At 48.5% G+C, this 24484-nt stretch overlaps 1 protein-coding gene across 1 annotated transcript in view; it reads right to left on the bottom strand.

The window, feature by feature from the left end:
* noxred1 (NADP-dependent oxidoreductase domain containing 1) overlaps nt 1-24484 on the bottom strand; it is a 99367-nt gene extending 74883 nt beyond the window's left edge. The window contains exons 1-2 of the mRNA XM_086002558.1: nt 24256-24484; nt 13077-13276 (exon numbers count right to left, since the gene is read on the bottom strand). Of these exons, the coding sequence (XP_085858684.1) occupies nt 13077-13276; nt 24256-24431 (376 nt within the window). The 5' untranslated portion in view covers nt 24432-24484. The remainder of the gene's footprint in view (nt 1-13076; nt 13277-24255) is intronic.

Genomic DNA, 24484 nt, shown 5'->3' with positions numbered 1-24484 from the left:
CCCTGTGTTACTGACTGTATCTCTACTGATGTTAATCCAGCTCCCTCACACTGTCACTCAGTAACCCCTCTCCCCCAGTGCCCTGTGTTACTGACTGTATCTCTACTGATGTTAATCCAGCTCCCTCACACTGTCCCTGAGTAACCCCTCTCCCCCAGCGCCCTGTGTTACTGACTGTATCTCTACTGATGTTAATCCAGCTCCCTCACACTGTCACTCAGTAACCCCTCTCCCCCAGTGCCCTGTGTTACTGACTGTATCTCTACTGATGTTAATCCAGCTCCCTCACACTGTCACTCAGTAACCCCTCTCCCCCAGCGCCGTGTTACTGACTGTATCTCTACTGATGTTAATCCAGCTCCCTCACACTGTCACTCAGTAACCCCTCTCCCCCAGCGCCCTGTGTTACTGACTGTATCTCTACTGATGTTAATCCAGCTCCCTCACACTGTCACTCAGTAACCCCTCTCCCCCAGCGCCCTGTGTTACTGACTGTATCTCTGCTGATGTTAATCCAGCTCCCTCACACTGTCACTCAGTAGCCCCTTGCAAGAACCCATGTACTTCCTTCCCAGCTCCAACACTTAGGGGGAAAAATTTGCTTGCTTTGCGCCTCGAGTGCGCTAATGGGGCGTAAAGCAACTAGCGCCCGGGTGCGGCGATGTTTGCGCCACTCGCGAAATTGACCAGAGTTTTTGCGGCAGCGCTAAACTCTATCGCCACGATCTCCTGCACCCACAGATCATGATGTCAGTCGAGCGTGCAACATCCCGGTAGCGCCCCGGACCGGATATTGAGTGGCGCCCCCTTCCTTTCCGCCTGTCACAAGCGACGATAGAGGGAGTGGAACGTTTTGCAGTCGGAAAGGGGCTGGGGGAGCGCTATTTAAAGGCGGCCTCTTCCTGCCTTTTTTTGTGGGAGACATTTTTGCACCACACATTCTGAGAGAGCGAGAGATTCTGAGAGAGAGAGAGACTTCTGCAGAGAGTCAACGCTGTGTGAAGTAGCTTTGGCTACTGAGCATCACTTTGCAGGTTCTTTTGGATTTGATCGTCATTGCTTCGATTGTCAAGAGACTATGGGGGCTGCACTGATTCGGGGTGTCGTCCTGCGCCTGCAGAATCGGAGGCATCAGAGACGCAGAGAGAGAGAGAGAGTGGCAATCATGGCCAGAGGGAGGAGGGCCAACAGGCCTCTGCACAGGAGACCTTATACTCCCAGGGTATTCTGGGAACAATTCCCCTGCATTAATATGTCTGAGGAGCAGTGTTTGCGCAGGCTGCCCTTCAGCAAGGAGGTGGTCACTGAGCTCTGCCACCTGCTCAGCCAGATCTGCAGCCTCAACTGAGGACCAGGACGTCTGTCAGTGGCGGTGAAGGTCACAGTGGCTCTGAATTTTTATGCCACCGGCTCCTTTCAAGCAGCTACTGGGGACATCACCAATATCTCCCAGTTCGCTGTCCATTGCTGTATCCGGGAGGTAACAAATGCCCTCTATTAAAGGAGACGGCAGTACATCTCTTTCCCAATGGCCTGGGCCAAACAGCATGAATGCGCATTGGGCTTTGCCATGGTGCAGGGCGCCACTGACTGCATGCATGTGGCATTGCGGGCACCGCATGAGAATGCAGAGGTTTTCCGAAACCGCAAGGGGTTCCACTCCTTAAATGTCCAGTTGGTCTGTGACCAGACAACTGATACTCGCCGTCAATGCCCGCTATCCTGGCAGCAGCCACGATGCTTTCATCCTGTGCCAGACAGGTGTGCCAGACCTTTTCCAGGCACCGCATCAGCCAAGTGGTTGGCTCCTCGGGGACAAGAATTATTCACTCTGCACCTGGCTGATGACACCGATCCGTAACCCCAACACCCCTGCTGAGCTGCGGTATAATGAGAGCCATCTCGCCACCAGGAACATCGTTGAGCAGACGATCGGCGTGCTCAAGCAACGGTTCCGTTGTCTGGACCACTCAGGAGGAGCCCTGCAGTGCTCGCCTGAGCGAGTCTCCCTCTTCATAGTTGTTTGCTGCATTCTTCATGACCTGGCAATCCTCAGGACCCAGCCAATGCCACCAGGCATTGGTGCACCACCGGAGGAGGAGGAGGAGGAAGAGGAGGAGGATGATCAGCAGCAGCACCAAGGCGGGAGGGAGGCCCACAATGTTGAAACTGCAAGGGCCATCCGACAACGGCTGATAACAAGCCGCTTCTAGGCCCCTACTCAGAAGATGGCCTCTGGCATGGAGAACAACATGATGGAAAGCAACCCGCAACCCCTATAGCCAGCCAAGGCAGCAATGATTCCAAAGGCCAAACGTGTACATTTTGAAAACAACTTTTTTATTTTACAAACTCTGTGTGTGTCATTTATTCATGACAAACTAATAGAAACAAACACAACAAATCATTACTTAACATAACTGGTTCTCACAACCTGGAGATAATGGCCAAAACACTGAACAAAAGTTATCAGACGAACCTTGCTCGTTAATAAAGACATTCCCAACATTTCTTAAGACCTCCTACTTTCTGCCCTTCGAGGGTGATCTCCATGCCTTGCGCACTTCCCCCTTTCCCACCCTACTGCTCCTCCGTAATGGGGCCCCAGTGGCTGCAGCAAGGCTGGTGGAAGGTTGCTGAATGTCAGACCCTGAGACTACAGATGCCCTTGAAGGACGCCCTCGACCAGCTCTGGGCCTGGAGGCCCCGGCTGTAGACTGCACCAACTCTGCATGGGCGGCAGCAGTTTGGCTGGCTGTGTTGCAAGCGGTGGCAAGTGCAATGGAGAAGTGACAGTGGTGGCAGCAGGAATGCTGTCATCCTGAGAGAGGACAGCACCTCCCTGCTCGACTGACACACGGGCACTCCCACGGGGCAGCACCTCAGCATCCGGAGCAATCTGCTGGAGCACAGATTGCTGGCCTGCTGTGGCGCCGTGAGAGCCCCGGGGCAATGTGGCCGAACCAGCGACGATGGCAGCAGTCAGTGCATGCGTTGCCTCAATCTGAGACTGCATGAGAGCAGTCTGAGATTGGATCGCTGTAGCCAGTGACTGAATTGCAGCACTAAGCTGTTGTGTCCGCCTATGCTGCAGCAGAGTGCTCCACACTCCTTGCCAGTCCATCAATGCTTTCAGGCACCCTTCCCATTGCACCCATGAGCTCAGTGTGCATGTTCACCGCCTGGGTGTTCATTTCAGCGATGAGCCGCTCCTCCTCTGCGTCCATTGCAGCAGGACTCGCTGGTCTACTCTCCCTCTGGGGAGAAGGCCCCTGAGTTTCCCTAGCCCCATCGCGTTGCTGCAGCCCGCTGGGTCACGGAGCTTCACCCTTATCAGGCCCTTCCCCCGCTGCCGATAAATCCCCAGGGCCTGATAATCTACATCCTAGGGTACTTAAGGAAGTGGCCCTAGAAATAGTTGATGCTTTGCTGATCATCTTCCAGCATTCGATGGAATCTGGAACAATACCCATGGATTGGAGGGTAGCTAATGTTACCCTACTATTCAAAAAAGGTGGTAGAGAGAAAACGGAGAATTACAGACCGGTAAGCCTGACATCGGTAGTGGGGAAAATGCTAGAGTCCATTATAAAAGATGTAATAGCAGAGCACTTGGAAAACAGTGACAGGATCGGACAAAGTCAACATGGATTTAAAAAGGTAAATCGTGCTTGACTAATCTACTGGAATTTTTTGAGGATGTAACTGGTAAAATAGATAAGGGAGAACCAGTGGATGTGGTGTATTTGGACTTTCAGAAGGCTTTTGATAAGGTCCCGCATAAGAGATTAGCGTGTAAAGTTAAGGCACATGGGATTGGGGGAAAGGTATTGACTTGGATAGAGAACTGGTTGGCAGACAGAAAGCAAAGTGTTGGAATAAACGGGTCTTTTTCTGAGTGGCAGGCAGTGACTAGTGGGGTACCGCAGGGATCGGTCCTTGGACCCCAGTTATTCACAATATATATTAATGATCTAGACAAGGGAACTAGGTGTAATATCTCCAAATTTGCAGACGACACAAAGCTGGGTGGGCGTGTGTGCTGTGAGGAGGATGCCGAGAAACTCCAGGATGATTTGGACATGTTGGGTGATTGGGCAAAAGCATGGCAGATGCAATATAACGTGGATAAATGCGAGGTTATCCACTTTGGTGGCAAAAACAGGAAGGCAGATTATTATCTGAATGGCAATAGATTGGGAGAAGGGGAAGTGCAACGAGACCTGGGTGTCCTTGTGCACCAGTCGCTGAAGGTAAGCATGCAGGTGCAGCTGGCGGTTAAGAAGGCAAATGGCATGTTGGCCTTCGTAGCGAGAGGGTTTGAGTACAGGAACAAGGATGTCTTGCTGCAGTTGTACAGGGCCTTGGTGAGACCACATCTTGAGTATTGTGTGCAGTTTTGGTCGCCTTATCTGAGGAAGGATGTTCTTGCCATGGAGGGAGTGCAGCGAAGATTCACCAGGCTGATACCTGGGATGGCAGGCATGACGTATGAGGGGAGATTGGGTCGATTGGGCTTGTACTCGCTGGAGTTTAGAAGAATGAGAGGGGATCTCATTGAAACTTATAAAATTCTGACAGGACTAGATGCAGGAAGGATGTTCCCGATGGCCAGGGAGTCCAGAACCAGGGGTCACAGTCTAAGGATAAGGGGTAGGCCATTTAGGACAGAAATGAGGAGGAATTTCTTCACCCAGAGAGTGGTGAACCTGTGGAATTCTCTACCACAGAAGGCAGAAGAGGCCAATACATTAAATATATTCAAGAAGGAGTTGGATATATTTCTTAAGGCTAAAGGGATCACGGGGTATGGGGAGAAAGCAGGGACTGGGTACTGAGTTTGGATGATCAGCCATGATCTCATTGAATGGCGGAGCAGGCTCGAGGGGCCGAATGGCCTACTCCTGCTCCTATCTTCTATGTTTCTATGCTCCCCTCCAGGGAAGACGTGGTCCCAGTGTGGGCATGGGCTCCCTCGGGAGATGCTGGCACTGAGGCTCCGGCTTCCTCTTCCTCCTCGCCTGTGGCGTCGCTCCCACTGGCTGCTTGAGGGCCCGTCTCCTCAACTGGTGGTTCACTATCTGAAAGCAGGGGGGTACAGGAGTGGCTTTAGCATGAGGACAGGGGGGCAGTAAGGGAGCAAGGACTGGAGCGATTTAGTAAGTTGGATTGAAAGTGTAAAAGGCTGGTGTTGTGAGGGATAAGTGGAATGAGAGAGGAGAGAAAGCTGATGATCTTACCATTCCTGTCCCGAACGGGGTCGACCTCTCCAGGGGCAATGGGACCGATCACCTGGCTTGCGACGATCCTGTGGACGCGCGCCTCCAGATCGCTGAGGGGTTGCAGCTGAGGCCGCCCTCCACCTGTCCGTTGCTGCTGTCGCCTGTTGTGAGATAGCTTGGCCTGCAAAAAAAAGGACAGCGTCTGAGTAAATATACAGCCATATGCTTGCCTGATGTGCCTCCCATCGTTGAATAGCCCTCACTGTATGCAAGGTGTGGAAAGTGCGTGTGTGTTTTATGAGATGGCCATAGGTCTTGGATGAGTGTTGGGCATTGGGGTTTTTACACCCTCTGGCCATCGAGTGAGGTTGAGATGGAGGGATGGAGAGGTATTGAAAAGTAGCCACTCACCCTGACCACCCGAGTGAGGTCGTTGAACTTTTTCCGACATTGCGTATCGGTCCTGGGCACCATGCTCCTGAAGGAGATGTGATGAGCCACCTCCCTCCACACTCTTCTGTAGTCGCGTGGCAATGGCCTCCTGCCACTCTCTGGTTACAGTATTGATCTTCGGCACTCCACTGTGCCAACCAGAGCCACCAAGGCCCGCTCGCTGAAGCGCTGAGCTCGTTCCCTGGCCCTCTCCATAGTCCTTTGCAGCAGATTCGATGCACAGGTCTCTCCAGGCCGAGATTCAAGGCTGCAATGAGCAGGGTGTGGCTGGAGAGCAAGATCGATCGTCCCCTTTAAGAACTGGCTGGCGCCAGTGTGTCTGTGTTCCATCGCTAATTGACATCACCTGCGCTGCGCCCGCACTCTGAGTTAGCATCTCGCTCCTCGGCCTTTGCGCCTTAAGACAGGTGTGTAGCGCCTGAGTTAGCGCTCCAATTGTCTCCAGGGACGATAGAAGCCAAGTTTGCAGTCGGAGGCGATAATTTGTGCCAGGCGCTAAGCTTTGTGCCCGGCTGATAATTGCACCCCAAAAGGGGCGATACCGAATTTCTACCCCTTAGAATTTAATTCCATCTGCCACTGTCTCCCACTCCCTGCTCTTGAAAATAGTACCATGAGATCTTTTAATGCTCACATCAATTGGGTGTTTGTTTCATTTCTGATCTGAAAGATGACACCTCCAACAGTGTAGCACTCCCTCACTACTGCCCCATCCGACAATGCAGCGCACCCTCACTACTGCCCCATCCGACAATGCAGCGCGCCCTCACTACTGCCCCATCCGACAATGCAGCACTCCCTCACTACTGCCCCATCCGACAATGCAGCGCGCCCTCACTACTGCCCCATCCGACAATGCAGCACTCCCTCACTACTGCCCCATCCGACAATGCAGCGCGCCTTCATTACTGCTCATCTGACAGCGCAGCACTCCCTCATTACTGCCCGTCCAACAGTGCAGCACTCCCTCACTACTGCCCCATCCGACAATGCAGCGCGCCCTCATTACTGCCCGTCCAACAGCGCAGCACTCCCTCACTACTGCCCCATCCGACAATGCAGCGCGCCCTCACTACTGCCTGTCCAACAGTGCAGCACTCCCTCACTACTGCCCCATCCGACAATGCAGCGCGCCCTCACTACTGCCCGTCCAACAGTGCAGCACTCCCTCACTACTGCCCCATCCGACAATGCAGCGCGCCCTCATTACTGCCCGTCCAACAGTGCAGCGCGCCCTCATTACTGCCCCATCCGACAATGCAGCGCGCCCTCACTACTGCCCGTCCAACAGTGCAGCGCGCCCTCATTACTGCCCCATCCGACAATGCAGCACTCCCTCACTACTGCCCCATCCGACAATGCAGCGCGCCCTCACTACTGCCCCATCCGACAATGCAGCGCGCCCTCATTACTGCCCGTCCAACAGTGCAGCACTCCCTCACTACTGCCCCATCCGACAATGCAGCGCGCCCTCACTACTGCCCCATCCGACAATGCAGCACGCCTTCATTACTGCCTGTCCAACAGCGCAGCGCTCCCTCATGGGAGTGCATGATAAGGGAGAATATGAAGAGATTAGGAAAGAAGTCAAAAAAACAATTAGGAAGGCAAAGAGGAACAATGAAATTAAATTATCAAGGAACATAAAACAAAATAGTAAAATATTTTACAGGCACATCAATGAAAAAGGAAGGTTGGGATGCAAATAGGGCCTTTAAGGGATAGACAGGATAATACCACAGGTACTGATAGAGAGATGGCAGAAATATTAAATCATTATTTTGCTTCAGTATTTACCAGGGAGATAGAACAGGTGGACATGACATTGGATGATGAGATTAGTAATGAGTGCATTTGAAATAAAAAGAGGGGATATATTAAATAAACTAATCAAACTCAAAGAAGATAAAACCCCTGGTCCGGATGGATTGCATCCACACATTTTAAAAGAATCTGGGGAAGAGATAGCAGAGGCATTACTACACATATTTAATAATTCGTTAGAAAAAGGTGTAGTGCCAGAGGACTGGCGGATAGCTAACGTAATGCTGATATTTAAGAAGGGGGATAGAACATGGCCAGGAAATTATAGACCAGTCAGCAGGAAAAATAATGGAATCCCTACTAAAGGAGAAAATAGAAGAACATCTAGAAACCAAAAACATAGTAATGAATAGTCAGCATGGATTTCAAAACGGAATGTCTTGCTTGACCAAACTCATTGAATTTTTTGAAAATGCCTTCGATAAGGTACCCCATAATAGACTGATGAACAAGATCAGAGAATGCGGAGTCAGGGGACAAGTAGCAGAATGGATTGCTAGTTGGCTTCAGGACAGAAAGCAGAGAGTGGGAGTAAAGGGGAGCTATTCACAGTGGCAGAAGGTGGGTAGTGGTGTTCCACAAGGATCAGTGCTGGGACCACTGTTGTTCACAATTTATATTAACGATTTAGACTTTAAAATCAAAAACACAATTTCTAAATTTGCAGATGACACCAAATTGGGGGGATAGTCAATACTGAGGAGGGCTGCAACAAATTACAGGAGGACATTAATAAACTTGCAGAATAGGCATATAATTGGCAAATGAAGTTAAACACAGATAAATGTGAGGTATTACATTTTGGTAGGAAGAATAGGGAGGTCACTTATTACTTGGAGGGTGCGAGTCTAGGTGGGGTAGAGGAACAAAGGGATCTCGGAGTACAAATACACAAATCACTAAACGTTGCGACACAGGTTAGCAAGGTCATAAAAAAGCAAACCAGGCACTAGGGTTTATTTCTAGAGGGATAGAATTGAAAAGTAGGGAAGTTATGCTAAACCTGTTGTAAGGGGTTTTAGATCGCAGAGGTTTCTCTCTCTAGCAGCCTCTCTCTCTTGATCAGTAAAACATAAATCTACATAAATGATTTGGATGAAAATGTAAAAGGTATGATCAGTAAGTTCGCAGATGACACGAAAATTGGTGGGGTGGTAAATTGCGAGGAGGAAAGCCTCCGGCTACAGGACGATATAAACGGGTTGGTCAGATGGGCGGAAAAGTGGCAAATGGAATTTAACCCTGAAAAGTGCGAGGTGATGCATTTTGGACGGACAAATAAGGCAAGGGAATACACAATGAGTGGTAGGACCCTAGGAAGTACAGAGGGTCAGAGGGACCTTGGTGTACATGTACATAGATCCCTGAAGGCAGCGGAGCAGGTAGATAAGGTGGTTAAAAAGGCATATGGGATACTTGCCTTCATTAGCCGAGGCATAGAATATAAGAGCAGGGAGGTTATGATGGAGCTGTACAAAACGCTGGTGAGGCCACAGCTGGAGTACTGTGTGCAGTTCTGGTCGCCTCACTATAGGAAGGATGTGATTGCTTTGGAGAGGGTGCAGAGAAGATTCACCAGGATGTTACCTGGGATGGAGCGCCTCAGCTATGAAGAGAGGCTGGACAGGCTGGAGTTGTTTTCCTTGGAGCAGAGAAGGCTGAGGGGGGACCTGATTGAGGTGTACAAAATAATGAGGGGCATAGATAGGGTAGATAAAGAGGAACTTTTCCCCTTAGTGGGGGGGTCAATAACAAGGGGGCATAGATTCAGGGTAAGGGGCAGGAGATTTAGAGGGGATTTGAGGAGGAACTTTTTCACCCAGAGGGTGGTTGGAATGTGGAACTCAATGCCTGAAAGGGTGGTAGAGGCAGGAACCCTCACAACATTCAAGAAGCATTTGGATGAGCACTTGAAATGCCATTGCATACAAGGCTATGGACCAAATGCTGGAAAATGGGATTAGACTGGACAGGGATGGATGAGCGGCGCAGACACGATGGGCCGAAGGGCCTCTTTCTGTGCTGTAAAACTCTATGACTCTATGAGAACCGTGAGTGGTTCGACCCACTTAGATTCTGTACTCTGGACTTTGGGGCGGGAACTACAATGTAGAGAAAACTCTTATAGACCAAGTTTGATGAAACGAAATGGAATTTTATTGCATAATGTAAAACAAATCAAATAAGAGGTACATGGGAGGGAAAAACACAAACAAATCATAACGACACAATACTAAGGCAAATACAGGCATATTATACTCTACAAAGATCATCATGAAATGGGGAAACACACGGAACATCGAGGGACAACTCATGTTAATTATACCCTTAAATGACCACCCCCTTTAACCTATCTAGATCTGATTATGAAGGGCCAGAAACATGCTCACCAGTCCAATGGGAAAAGTATAGAGTTTTGAAACAGGTCTGCGTTTGATCCTTTCAGGCGTCCTGTCTCCACGTGGTTAGTGGAGCCCCAGCGAGCTGCGCCACACCTCTCTCCTGAGGTGGGGGGCGGGGACGGCTGGACACTGGCTGACCTGGATGTCGGCAGGGTCGGGGATCGTCTGCTTGACCCCGGTCAGAGGAGCCTCGGACTGGCCCCCTTTTTCCGTTCTGTAGTTTTTTGTTGTCTCTTCTCCCGAGCCGGAGTGGGTCGATGGCCTCCCGTTTCGTCAACGGCCCGGGGTTGGTCGATGATCTCCCGATGTTTTACCCCGGGGCGGGACGCCGACTCGAACCATCTTCTTCTCCTTCTTCTAGCGATGACGCCACCGATACGATGGTAGCACCACGATGGCTGCTTTTTGCTACCCCCGGGTTCCCAGATATACTTCTCATCAGAAGCCCTTATCTCGCGCCAAATCAGGTTAGTCTTTTGTTTTAATTTTGGCGGGCTGGGAGCACAACGGGGTAGTTATTATATTTTTAAATACTTTGGGATAGCCGGTAAAGGGCCATCTCTGGTCTGGAATGACCTTCATTGTTTTTAATGTCCTGGTGATGTCCTTAACGGGTCCTTGATGCTCTTCTCATGAATATGAAACTGTTCCCTTTTGTCTGGGTAAATATTTAGATGGCCTTTATCTACAGGCCGATCTTGACTGGATCTGCATCCAATCTATATGTATATGTGGGTGTCTGGTTTCATTCTCTCAGAAACGGCTTCCAGAACTTGCTGTGGGCTGAATCCACAAAGCTGTCTGAGGACTGCAGGAACCATTTTAAAGTGTCCCAACAAGTTGGTCACGGGGTCTGGTGGCCATTTTGAATGCCCCCTTTTCCTAGGTTTCTTTTAAAATAGTCTTTAAAATCATGGCCTCTTCTGCCATTCGACCCTTTATAATATAAAGTTCAATTTTGCGAATCCTACACTGTATTGAACCTTGGTTAGACCACACTTGGAGTACTGTGTACAGTTCAGGTTGCCATATTATAAAAAGGATATAGAGGCACTGGAGAGGGTGCAGAGAAGATTTACAAGGATGATACCAGAAATGCGAGGGTATACATATCAGGAAAGGATGAACAGGCTGGGTCTCTTTTCTCTTGAAAAAAGGCTGAGGGGTGACCTAATAGAGGTCTATAAAATTATGAAAGGTTTTGATAGAGTGGATACAGAGAGAATGTTTCCACTTGTGGGGAAGAGCATAACTAGAGGCCATCAATATAAGATAGTCACCAAGAAATCAAATCGGGAATTCAGAAGAAACTTCTTTACCCAGAGAGTGGTGAGAATGTGGAACTCGCTGCCACAGGGAGTGGTTGAAGCGAATAGTATCGATGCATTTAAGGGGAGGCTAGATAAGCGCATGAGGGAGAAGGGAATAGAGGGTTAGGCTGATAGATTTAGATGAAAAAAGACGGGTGGAGGCTCGAGTGGAACATAAATGCCGGCAAGGACTGGTTGGGCTGAATTGCCTGTTTCTGTGCCATATATCCTATGTAATCCTGCGTACTGCCCCTCTATTAGTGCAGCGCTCCCTTAATACTGCCCCTCCGACAGTGCAGCAATTCCTCAGTAAAACCCCTCCGACAGTGCAGCACTCCCTCAGTACTGCCCCTCCGACAGTGCGGCGCTCCCTCAGTACTGTCCCTCTGTCAGTGCAGCACTCCCTTAATATTGCCCCTCTGACAGTGCAGCACTAACCTCAGTACTGCTACTCTGACAGTGCAGCGCTCCCTCCGTACTGCCCCTCCGATAGTGCAGCACTCCCTCAGTACTGCCCCTCCCACAGTGCGGCGTCCCTCAGTACTGCCCCCTCCCACAGTGCAGCGCTCCCTCAGTACCGCCCCTCCGACAGTGCAGCACTCCCTCAGTACCGCCCCTCCGACAGTGCAGCACTCCCTCAGTACTGCCCCTCCGACAGTGCAGCACTCCCTCAGTACTGCCCCTCCGACAGTGCGGCGCTCCCTCAGTACTGCCCCTCCGACAGTGCAGCACTCCCTCAGTACTGCCCCTCCGACAGTGCAGCGCTCCCTCAGTACTGCCCCTTCGACAGTGCAGCGCTCCCTCAGTATGACCCTCCGACAGTGCAGCGCTCCCTCAGTACTGCCCCTCCGACAGTGCAGCGCTCCCTCAGTACTGGCCCTCCTACAGTGCAGTGCTCCCTTAGTACTGCCCCTCCCACAGTGCAGCACTCCCTCAGTACTGCCCCTCCGACAGTGCAGCGCTCCCTCAGTATGACCCTCCGACAGTGCAGCGCTCCCTCAGTACGGACCCTCCGACAGTGCTGCGCTCCCTCAGTACTGACCCTCCGACAGTGCGGCGCTCCCTCAGTACTGACCCTCCGACAGTGCGGCGCTCCCTCAGTACTGACCCTCTGACAGTGCGGCGCTCTCTCAGTACTGACCCTCCGACAGTGCGGCACTCCCTCAGTACTGACCCTCCGACAGTGCGGCGCTCCTTCAGTACAGCCCCTCTGACAGTGCAGCGCTCTCTCAGTACTGCCCCTCCGACAGTGCAGCGCTCCCTCAGTACTGCCCCTCTGACAGTGCAGCGCTCCCTTAGTTCTGCCCCTCCGACAGTGCAGCACTCCCTCAGTACTGCCCCTCCGACAGTGCAGCGCTCCCTCAGTACTGCCCCTCCGACAGTGCAGCGCTCCCTCAGTACTGCCCCTCCGACACCCTCAGTACTGCCCCTCCGACAGTGCAGCGCTCCCTCAGTACTGCCCCTCTGACAGTGCAGCGCTCCCTTAGTTCTGCCCCTCCGACAGTGCAGCACTCCCTCAGTACTGTCCCTCCGACAGTGCAGCGCTCCCTCAGTACTGCCCCTCCGACAGTGCAGCACTCCCTCAGTACTGCCCCTCCGACAGTGCAGCGCTCCCTCAGTACTGCCCTTCCGACACCCTCAGTACTGCCCCTCCGACAGGGCAGCGCCTAGTGAGTACTGCACTGGGAGTGTCAGTTCCCCCAGATATGGAGGCAGTTCACTTCTGTTTATTTATTGAGAATCCTCCTGTATCCCCTAAAGCAGTTGGGGAACTCAGAGAGTTCCTGTGCAGGTTCCTACTTTCCTTTAGCTCTTGTTTCAATCTAAAACATAATTGCAATTTTTAGTCGTTAATAAAAACCTACTGAGTTTCTCTGGTCTCCTGGTGGAGACGGCGATGTTGGCTGGAGTCAGGTCTGTCAGCTGAAGCAAGGATAACACCAGCTGTTTCCCCAAATGGCCACAGCCCAACACCCCGATTCTCAGAGAACCAGTATTGGTGTGAAGTATCTGCAACTTGGCCATCCAGGAGTGGTGAAAGCAGGCTTCATCCAGCACCTTGCATCTGTCGGGAGTGTAAAACACAGTTAGCTTGCTCTGACCATTGTCTTAAATAGAATCACATAGATTTTACAGTCTGTTCGGACCAACTGGTCCGTGCCGGTGTTTATGGTGCACACGCGCCTCCTCCCACTCTCCCTTATTGCACCCTGTCAGCATAGCCTTCCATTCCTTTCTCCCTCATGTACTTATCTAGCTTCCCCTTAAAGGCGGTGCCTGAACTGCTCCCTGTGGTAGCGAGCTCCACATTCTCATCACTCTCTGGGTAAAGAAGTTTCTCCTGAATTCCCTATTGGATTTATTAGTGACTGTCTTATAATTATGGCCCCTAGTTCTGATCTCCCCCACAAGTGGAAACATCTTCTCTACATCTACCCTATCGAACCCTTTCATAATCTTAACGACCCCTCAGCCTTCTCTTTTCTCGAGAAACGAGCCCCAGCCGGTTCAATCTTTCCTGATGGTTATAACCTCTCAGTTCTGGTATAACTCTTGAAAATCTTTTTTGCACCTTCTCCAGTGCCTCTACATTCTTTTAGTAATATGAAGACCAGATTAAACTATATTATACACAATATGAACCTCACCAGGAACAAATCTTCTACATAATACAGCCCCCTGTCAAAACTCCATTATTGTCGCGGGTAGGCCATTGGGACATCGAACCTGTCCCACCACTTTGTCAGCCATGACAGTTCTTTATCGTTATACCTCTAATTTCATGTCCTTTCTCCGTATTCCTTAATCATCTGCTTCCCAAGTGAAAAGCTATCCCTTTTCATTGACTCTGCACCATCACCTTCTGGGGCAGTGCGACTGGGAGGAGGGGAGCCGAGCATGGCGGCCAGAGGCCGACCCGTGAAGAGAGAGAAGTAGGCCCCGGGCCGTGGAGCGTGGAGCCGGCGACAGTGAAGAGGAGGCCGCATTGGAGCATTCACATCCAGACGATGTGTTTGGCGAGTCGGGCAGAGGAGCGCAGCGCAACGAGCAGCAGCAGCAGACTCACGACACGCCGCAGCGCAACTCGCACCAGGTCCCGCTCACCCATCACCCCTACATTGGCTCCCGGTTAAGCAACGCCTCGATTTCAAAATTCTCATCCTTGTGTTCACATCCCTCCATGGTCTCGCCCCCCTCCCGATCTCTGTAACCTCCTCCAGCCCTAAAAACCTCCGCGATTTCTGCGTTCCTCCAATTCTGGCCTCTTGCACATCCCTGAGTTTAATCGCTTCACCATTGGTGGCCGTGCCTTCAGCTGCCAAGGCACTAAGCTCTGGAATTCCTCGCTAAATCTCTCCGCCTCTCTCTCCTCCTTAAAGATGCTCCTTTATACCTAACTCTTTGACCAAGCTTTTAGTCACCTGTCCTAATACCTTTTTATATGGATTGGTGTCAAATTCTGTTTGATAACGCTCCTGTGAAGCGTTAAAGGCGCTTTATAAATGCAAGTTGTTGTTGGTATTGATTATTCATATTGAATATTAATCAAATATCAATTATTAGCCAGGAGAGCTATTAGAAAAAAGCAAATAATATGTGCCTAATAATCAGCAAAATAAAAATCAATAATCAATCATTAATAATACGATAATAAATGAATTATCGATTAATAAAAAATAAATCCTCAACTAAGTCAGCAATAATTTAAAATAATCAACAAATTGATTAATAAATAATAGCAATATAATTATGAATAATAAACAAACAATTAAAAAAATCCAGTGACTAATAATTAACTAATGATCGACGATAACTCACAGATAACCATCAATAATCAATCAATAAATAGCAATGATGAATGATTAATTGCAGATTATTCATTGAGCGCTGTTATCGATTGACTGCTGAATCAAGCATTATTTTTGACTATTTATTGAATTGGTGTTTTAATTTTGACTATTCTTCTTGTGATTATAGATTAGTAATTAGTCTGGTGTTATTTTTTATTAATTATTGGCCGATGCTCTTTGTTTATTGCTTCATTATCATTGTTAGTTGGGAGTTGTTGATTAACTTTTTGGGGGGCTTATTTATTGATTATTAACTGTTAGTTAGTGTTATTGATTGATTCTTGTTATTGTTTGTTCAGAGATTGATTACTGATTTCTGTGATTTCAGAGATTGATTGCAGTGATTTCAGGGATTGATTACTGATTGCTGTGATTTTAGAGATTGATTACTGATTGCTGTGATTTCAGAGATTGATTATTGATTGCTGATTTCAGAGATTGATTGTTGATTGCTGTGATTTCAGAGATTGAATACTGATTGCTGTGATTTCAGAGATTGATTACTGATTACTGTGATTTCAGAGATTGATTATTGATTGCTGTGATTTCAGAGATTGATTATTGATTGCTGTGATTTCAGAGATTGAATATTGGTTGCTGTGATTTCAGAGATTGATTACTGATTGCTGTGATTTCAGAGATTGATTATTGATTGCTGTGATTTCAGAGATTGATTATTGATTGTTGTGATTTCAGAGATTGATTATTGATTGCTGTGATTTCAGAGGTTGATTACTCATTGCTGTGATTTCAGGGATTGATTACTGATTTCTGTGATTTCAGAGATTGATTATTGATTGCTGTGATTTCAGAGATTGATTATTGATTGCTGTGATTTCAGAGATTGATTATTGGAAAGCACTTGGAAAGCAGTGACAGGATCGGACAAAGTCAACATGGATTTACAAAAGGTAAATCATGCTTGACTAATCTACTGGAATTTTTTGAGGATGTAACTGGTAAAATAGATAAGGGAGAACCAGTGGATGTGGTGTATTTGGACTTTCAGAAGGCTTTCGATAAGGTCCCACATAAGAGATTAGCGTGCAAAATTAAGGCACATGGGATTGGGGGCAAGGTATTGACTTGGATAGAGAACTGGTTGGCGGACAGAAAGCAAAGAGTTGGAATAAACGGGTCATTTTCCGAGTGGCAGGCAGTGACTAGTGGGGTACCGCAAGGATCGGTCCTAGGACCCCAGCTGTTCACAATATATATTAATGATCTGGACGAGGGAATTGGATGTAATATCTCCAAATTTGCAGACGACACAAAGCTGGGTGGGAGGGTAAGCTGTGAGGAGGGTGTCGTGAAACTCCAGTACGATTTGGACAGGTTGGGTGATTGGGCAGAAACATGGCAAATGCACTATAATGTGGATAAATGTGAGGTTATCCACTTTGGTGGCAAAAACAGGAAGGCAGATTATTATTTGAATGGTAATAGATTGGGAGAAGGGGAAGTGCAAAGCGACCTGGGTGTTATTGTGCACCAGTCGCTGAAGGTAAGCATGCAGGTGCAGCAGGCGGTTAAGAAGGCAAATGGTATGTTGGCCTTCGTAGCAAGAGGGTTCGAGTACAAGAACAAGGATGTCTTGCTGCAGTTGTACAGGGCCTTGGTGAGACCGCACCTTGAGTATTGTGTGCAGTTTTGGTCACCTTACCTGAGGAAGGACGTTCTTGCCATGGAGGGAGTGCAGCGAAGATTCACCAGGCTGATACCTGGGATGGCAGGAATGACGTACGAGGAGAGATTGTGTCGATTGGACTTATACTCACTGGAGTTTAGAAGATTGAGAGGGGATCTCATCGAAACCTATAAAATTCTGTCAGGTCTGGACAGACTAGATGCAGAAAGGATGTTTCTGAGGGCTGGGGAGTCTAGAACCAGGGGTCATAGTCTAAGGATAAGGGGTAAGCCATTTAGGACTGAAATGAGGAGGAATTTCTTCACCCAGAGAGTGGTGAACCTGTGGAATTCTCTACCACAGAAGGCGGTGGAGGCCAGTTCATTAAATATATTCAAGAAAGAGTTGGATATATTTCTTGAGGCTAAAGGGATCAAGGGATATGGGGAGAAGGCAGGGACAGGGTACTGAATTTGGATGATCAGCCATGATCTCATTGAATGGCGGAGCAGGCTCGAAGGGCCGAATGGCCTACTCCTGCTCCTATCTTCTATGTTTCTATGTTGTGATTTCAGAGATTGATTATTGATTGCTGTGATTTCAGAGATTGATTATGGATTGCTGTGACTTCAGAAATTGATTATTGATTGCTGTGATTTCAGAGATTGATTACTCATTGCTGTGATTTCAGGGATTATTGATTGCTGTGATTTCAGAGATTATTGATTGCTGTGATTTTAGAGATTGATTATTGACTGTTGTGATTTCAGAAATTGATTATTGATTGCTGTGATTTCAGAGATTGATTATTGATTGCTGTGATTACAGGGATTGATTATTGATTGCTGTGATTTCAGAAATTGATTATTGATTGCTGTTATTTCAGAGATTGATTATTGATTGCTGTTATTTCAGAGATTGATTATTGATTGCTGTGATTACAGGGATTGATTATTGGTTGCTGTTATTTCAGAGATTGATTATTGATTACTGTGATTTCAGGGACCTCTCCGCCGAGGCACTAAAGCATGCCGGAGAAGCACTACTGGCGCGAATTCATGAACTCATTTCTCTTATCTGGAAGGAGAGCATGCCAGGGGATCTCAGAGACACCGTAATTGTGACCATCTTCAAGAAAGGTGACAAGTCCGATTGCGGTAATTACAGAGGAGTTTCCCTGCTGTCTGCCACAGGGAAAGTCATCGCAAGAATCCAACTCAATCGCCTTCTCCCAGTGGCCGAAGAGCTCCTCCCAGAGTCGCAATGCGGATTCCGCCCACTAAGGGGCACAACGGACATGATCTTCACCGCACGTCAATTACAAGAGAAATGCAGGGAACAGCACCAACCACTGTACATGGCCTTCTTTGATCTCGCAAAGGCCTTCGACACTGTCAACCGTGAGGGATTATGGAGTGTCGTCCTCAAATTCGGCTGCCCTCAAAAGTTTGTCACTATCCTCCGCCTGCTTCACGACGACATGCAAGCCGTGATCCTGACCAACGGTTCCACCACAGACCCAATTCACATACGAACCGGGGTCAAGCAAGGCTGTGTCATCGCACCAACGCTCTTCTCGATCTTCCTTGCTGCAACGCTCCATCTCACCCTCAGTAAGCTCCCCATTGGAGTGGAGCTAATTTACAGAACAAACGGGAAACTGTTCAACCTTCGTCGCCTCCAGTCCAGATCCAAGGTCGTCCCATCCTCTGTCGTCGAATTACAGTATGCGGACGATGCTTGCATCTGCGCTCACTCGGAGATCGAACTCCAAACCATCGTCAACACCTTCACCGAAGCGTACGAGAGCATGGGCCTTACACTTAAACATCCATAAGACAAAGGTCCTCTACCAACCTGCCCCCGCCACACAGTGCTGCCCCCCGATTATCAAAATCCACGACAAGGCCTTGGACAACGTGCACCACTTTCCATACCTCGGGAGCCTACTGTCAACAAGGGCAGACGTCGATGACAAAGTCCAACACCGCCTTCAGTGTGCCAGTGCAGCCTTCGGTCGCCTGAGGAAGAGAGTGTTTGAAGACCAGGACCTCAAACCCGGCACTAAGCTCATGGTCTACAGAGCAGCAGTGATACCCGCCCTGCTGTATGCCTCAGACACATGGACGATGTACAGCAGGCACCTCAAAGCACTGGAGAGGTACCACCAACGCTGCCTCCGCAAGATCCAGCAAATCCATTGGCAGGATAGGCGCGCCAACATCAGTTTTCTTGCTCAGGCCAACATCCCCAGCATCGAAGCTCTGACCACGCTCAATCAGCTCCGATGGACGGGTCACATCGTCCGCATGCCCAATACGAGACTCCCAAAACAAGCGCTCTACTCGGAGCTCCGGTACGGCAAGAGAGCCCCAGGTGGGCAGAGGAAACGCTTCAAGGACACCCTCAAAGCCTCCTTGAAAAAGTGTAACATCCCCACCGACACCTGGGAATCCCTGGCCCAAGACCGCACAAAGTGGAGGAGAAGCACCCGGGAAGGCACCGAACACCTCGAGTCTCTTCGCCGGGAGCAAGCGGAAGCGAAGCGCAAGGAGCGCACGTCAACCCAAGCACCCCACCCACCCACCCCTTCAACCACCGTCTGCCCCACCTGTGACCGAGACTGCAGGTCCCGCATTGGACTCATCAGTCACCTGAGAACTCATTTTTAATGTGGAAGCAAGTCATCCGTGGTTCCGAGGGACTGCCTAAGAACAAGAAGATTGATTGCTGTGATTACAGGGATTATTGATTGCTGTGATTACAAGAATTGATTATTGATTGCTGTGATTTCAGAGATTATTGATTGCTGTGATTTCAGAGATTGATTATTGATTGCCGTGATTACAGGAATTATTGATTGCTGTGATTACAGGGATTGATTACTGATTGCTGTGATTTCAGAAATTGATTATTGATTGCTGTGATTTCAGAGATTATTGATTGCTGTGATTTCAGGGATTGATTATTGATTGCTGTGATTTCAGGGATTGATTATTGATTAGTTATTTCAGAGATTGATTATTGATTGCTGTGATTACAGGGATTATTGATTGCTGTGATTTCAGGGATTGATTATAGATTGCTGTGATTACAGGGATTGATTATTGATTGCTGTGATTTCAGTAATTGGTTATTGATTGCTGTGATTACAGGAATTGATTATTGATTGCTGTGATTACAGGAATTGATTATTGATTGGTGATTTCAGTAATTGATAATTGATTGCTGTGATTTCAGGGATTGATTATTGATTGCTGTGATTTCAGTAATTGATTATTGATTGCTGTTATTTCACAGATTGATTATTGATTGCTGTGATATCAGGGTTTGATTATTGATTGCTGTGATTTCAGGGAATGATTGATTGCTGTGATTTCAGAGGTTGATTATTGATTGCAGTGATTTCAGAGATTGATTATTGATTGCTGTGATTACAGGGATTATTGATTGCTGTGATTTCAGGGATTGATTATAGATTGCTGTGATTACAGGGATTATTGATTGCTGTGATTTCAGGGATTGATTATTGATTGCTGTGATTTCAGTGATTGATTATTGATTACTGTTATTTCAGAGATTGATTATTGATTGCTGTGATTACAGGGATTGATTATTGATTGCTGTGATTACAGGGATTGATTATTGATTGATGTGATTTCAGGGATTGATTATTGATTGCTGTTATTACAGGGATCGATTATTGATTGCTGTGATTTCAGGGATTGATTATTGATTGCTGTGATTACAGGGATCGATTATTTATTGCTGTGATTACAGGGATTGATTATTGATTGCTATGATTACAGGGATTGATTATTGATTGCTGTGATTACAGGGATTGATTATTGATTGCTGTGATTACAGGGATCGATTATTGATTGCTGTGATTTCAGGGACCTCTCCGCCGAGGCACTAAAGCATGCCGGAGAAGCACTACTGGCGCGAATTCATGAACTCATTTCTCTTATCTGGAAGGAGAGCATGCCAGGGGATCTCAGAGACGCCGTAATTGTGACCATCCTCAAGAAAGGTGACAAGTCCGATTGCGGTACAGGTAGACTACCCTTTATCCGGACTTCCGAAAACCGAAACCCTCTAAAAACTGAAGGTTTTTTCGTTCAGCGTAAGTCGTGCGTACGAACGAAAAAACCTTTGGTTTTTAGAGGGTTCCGGTTTCGGAAGTTCGGATAAAGGGTAAGTCGTGCGCACGACCCCCCGCCGACCCCGCCGGCCCCGACAACCGCTGACCCCGCCAGCCCCGACAACCGCCGACCCCCCCGCGGACCCCGCCGGCCCCGACAACCGCCGATCCCCCCCGCCGACCCCCCCGCGGACCCCGCCGGCCCCGACAACCGCCGACCCCGCCAGCCCCGACAACCGCCGACCCCCCCGCGGACCCCGCCGGCCCCGACCCCCGCCGACCCCGACTGACTTACGCTGAGCGTCAGCGTAAGTCGTGCGCACGACCCCCCGCCGACCCCCCCGCGGACCCCTGCCGACCCCCCCGCGGACCCCCGCCGACCCACCTTCCGAAATCCGAAATTCTCCTTTATCCGAAACTTGGCTGGTCCCGAGGTTTTCGGATAAAGGATTGTCTACCTGTAATTACAGAGGAGTTTCCCTGCTGTCTGCCACAGGGAAAGTCATCGCAAGAATCCAACTCAATCGCCTTCTCCCAGTGGCCGAAGAGCTCCTCCCAGAGTCGCAATGCGGATTCCGCCCACTAAGGGGCACAACGGACATGATCTTCACCGCACGTCAATTACAAGAGAAATGCAGGGAACAGCACCAACCACTGTACATGGCCTTCTTTGATCTCGCAAAGGCCTTCGACACTGTCAACCGTGAGGGATTATGGAGTGTCGTCCTCAAATTCGGCTGCCCTCAAAAGTTTGTCACTATCCTCCGCCTGCTTCACGACGACATGCAAGCCGTGATCCTGACCAACGGTTCCATCACAGACCCAATTCACATACGAACCGGGGTCAAGCAAGGCTGTGTCATCGCACCAACGCTCTTCTCGATCTTCCTTGCTGCAATGCTCCATCTCACCCTCAGTAAGCTCCCCATTGGAGTGGAGCTAATTTACAGAACAAACGGGAAACTGTTCAACCTCCGTCGCCTCCAGTCCAGATCCAAGGTCGTCCCATCCTCTGTCGTCGAATTACAGTATGCGGACGATGCTTGCATCTGCGCTCACTCGGAGGTCGAACTCCAAACCATCGTCAACACCTTCACCGAAGCGTACGAGAGCATGGGCCTTACACTTAAACATCCGTAAGACAAAGGTCCTCTACCAACCTGCCCCCGCCACACAGTGCTGCCCCCCGATTATCAAAATCCACGACAAGGCCTTGGACAACGTGCACCACTTTCCATACCTCGGGAGCCTACTGTCAACAAGGGCAGACGTCGATGACAAAGTCCAACACCGCCTTCAGTGTGCCAGTGCAGCCTTCGGTCGCCTGAGGAAGAGAGTGTTTGAAGACCAGGACCTCAAACCCGGCACTAAGCTCATGGTCTACAGAGCAGCAGTGATACCCGCCCTGCTGTATGCCTCAGACACATGGACGATGTACAGCAGGCACCTCAAAGCACTGGAGAGGTACCACCAACGCTGCCTCCGCAAGATCCAGCAAATCCATTGGCAGGATAGGCGCGCCAACATCAGTTTTCTTGCTCAGGCCAACATCCCCAGCATCGAAGCTCTGACCACGCTCAATCAGCTCCGATGGACGGGTCACATCGTCCGCATGCCCAATACGAGACTCCCAAAACAAGCGCTCTACTCGGAGCTCCGGTACGGCAAGAGAGCCCCAGGTGGGCAGAGGAAATGCTTCAAGGACACCCTCAAAGCCTCCTTGAAAAAGTGTAACATCCCCACCGACACCTGGGAATCCCTGGCCCAAGACCGCACAAAGTGGAGGAGAAGCACCCGGGAAGGCACCGAACACCTCGAGTCTCTTCGCCGGGAGCAAGCGGAAGCCAAGCGCAAGGAGCGCACGTCAACCCAAGCACCCCACCCACCCACCCCTTCAACCACCGTCTGCCCCACCTGTGACCGAGACTGCAGGTCCCGCATTGGACTCATCAGTCACCTGAGAACTCATTTTTAATGTGGAAGCAAGTCATCCGCGGTTTCGAGGGACTGCCTAAGAACAAGAAGATTGATTGCTGTGATTACAGGGATTATTGATTGCTGTGATTACAAGAATTGATTATTGATTGCTGTGATTTCAGAGATTATTGATTGCTGTGATTTCAGAGATTGATTATTGATTGCCGTGATTACAGGAATTATTGATTGCTGTGATTACAGGGATTGATTGCTGATTGCTGTGATTTCAGAAATTGATTATTGATTGCTGCGATTTCAGAGATTATTGATTGCTGTGATTTCAGGGATTGATTATTGATTGCTGTGATTTCAGGGATTGATTATTGATTACTGTTATTTCAGAGATTGATTATTGATTGCTGTGATTACAGGGATTATTGATTGCTGTGATTTCAGGGATTGATTATTGATTGCTGTGATTTCAGTAATTGGTTATTGATTGCTGTGATTACAGGGATTGATTATTGATTGCTGTGATTACAGGAATTGATTATCGATTGCTGTGATTTCAGTAACTGGTTATTGATTGCTGTGATTACAGGGATTGAGTATTGATTGCTGTGATTTCAGTAATTGATAATTGATTGCTGTGATTTCAGGGATTGATTATTGATTGCTGTGATTTCAGTAATTGATTATTGATTGCTGTTATTTCACAGATTGATTATTGATTGCTGTGATATCAGGGTTTGATTATTGATTGCTGTGATTTCAGGGAATGATTGATTGCTGTGATTACAGGGATTGATTATTGATTGCTGTGATTTCAGAGATTGATTATTGATTGCTGTGATTTCAGAGATTGATTATTGATTGGTGTGATTACAGAGATTATTGATTGCTGTGATTGCAGGGATTGATCATTGAATACTGTGATTTCAGCAACTGATTATTGATTGCTGTGATTTCAGAGATTGATTGCTGTTATTTCAGAGATTGATTATTGATTGCTGTGATTTCAGGGTTTGATTATTGTTTGCTGCAATTACAGGGATTGATTATTGATTGCTGTGATTTCAGGGATTATTGATTGCTATGATTACAGGGATTATTGATTGCTGTGATTACAGGAATTGATTACTGATTGCTGTGATTACAGGTATTGATTATTGATTGCTGTGATTACAGGGATTGATTATTGATTGAGGTGATTTCAGGGATTGATTATTGATTGCTGTGATTTCAGGGATTGATTATTGATTGCTGTGATTACAGGGATTGATTATTGATTGATGTGATTTCAGGGATTGATTATTGATTGCTGTGATTTCAGGGATTGATTGTTGATTGCTGTGATTACAGGGATTGGTTATTGATTGCTGTGATTTCAGAGATTGATTATTGATTGCTGTGATTACAGGGATTGATTATTGATTGCTGTGATTATAGGGATTGATTATTGATTGCTGTGATTACAGGGATTGATTATTGATTGCTGTGATTACCTGATGGTGGTCAGGAGCCGGCAGTAGAAGGCTGCGTGTGCGCAGCCGCAGATGGTCTGGGCCCATCGACGAATCCTCAGCTTTTTGCTGAAAACTTTTTCCTCCTCGGTGAGCGGCGTGTCGAAGGCGAGAGACGGCAGGCCCGCGGTGAGACTCGAGTAGTCGGCACTCGCCATCGCCCGGCTCGGCCCCGGCCTCTGACAGGCCTCACTCCGTCTCCACAGCAACA

This window comes from Somniosus microcephalus, chromosome 12 (assembly GCF_052327205.1).
Source record: "Somniosus microcephalus isolate GS21.2 chromosome 12, FLI_Smic_1.0, whole genome shotgun sequence".
NCBI lineage: Eukaryota > Metazoa > Chordata > Chondrichthyes > Squaliformes > Somniosidae > Somniosus > Somniosus microcephalus.
The sequence above is the reverse complement of the archived record's forward strand: the minus strand, read 5'-3'. Positions and strand labels throughout refer to the sequence as shown.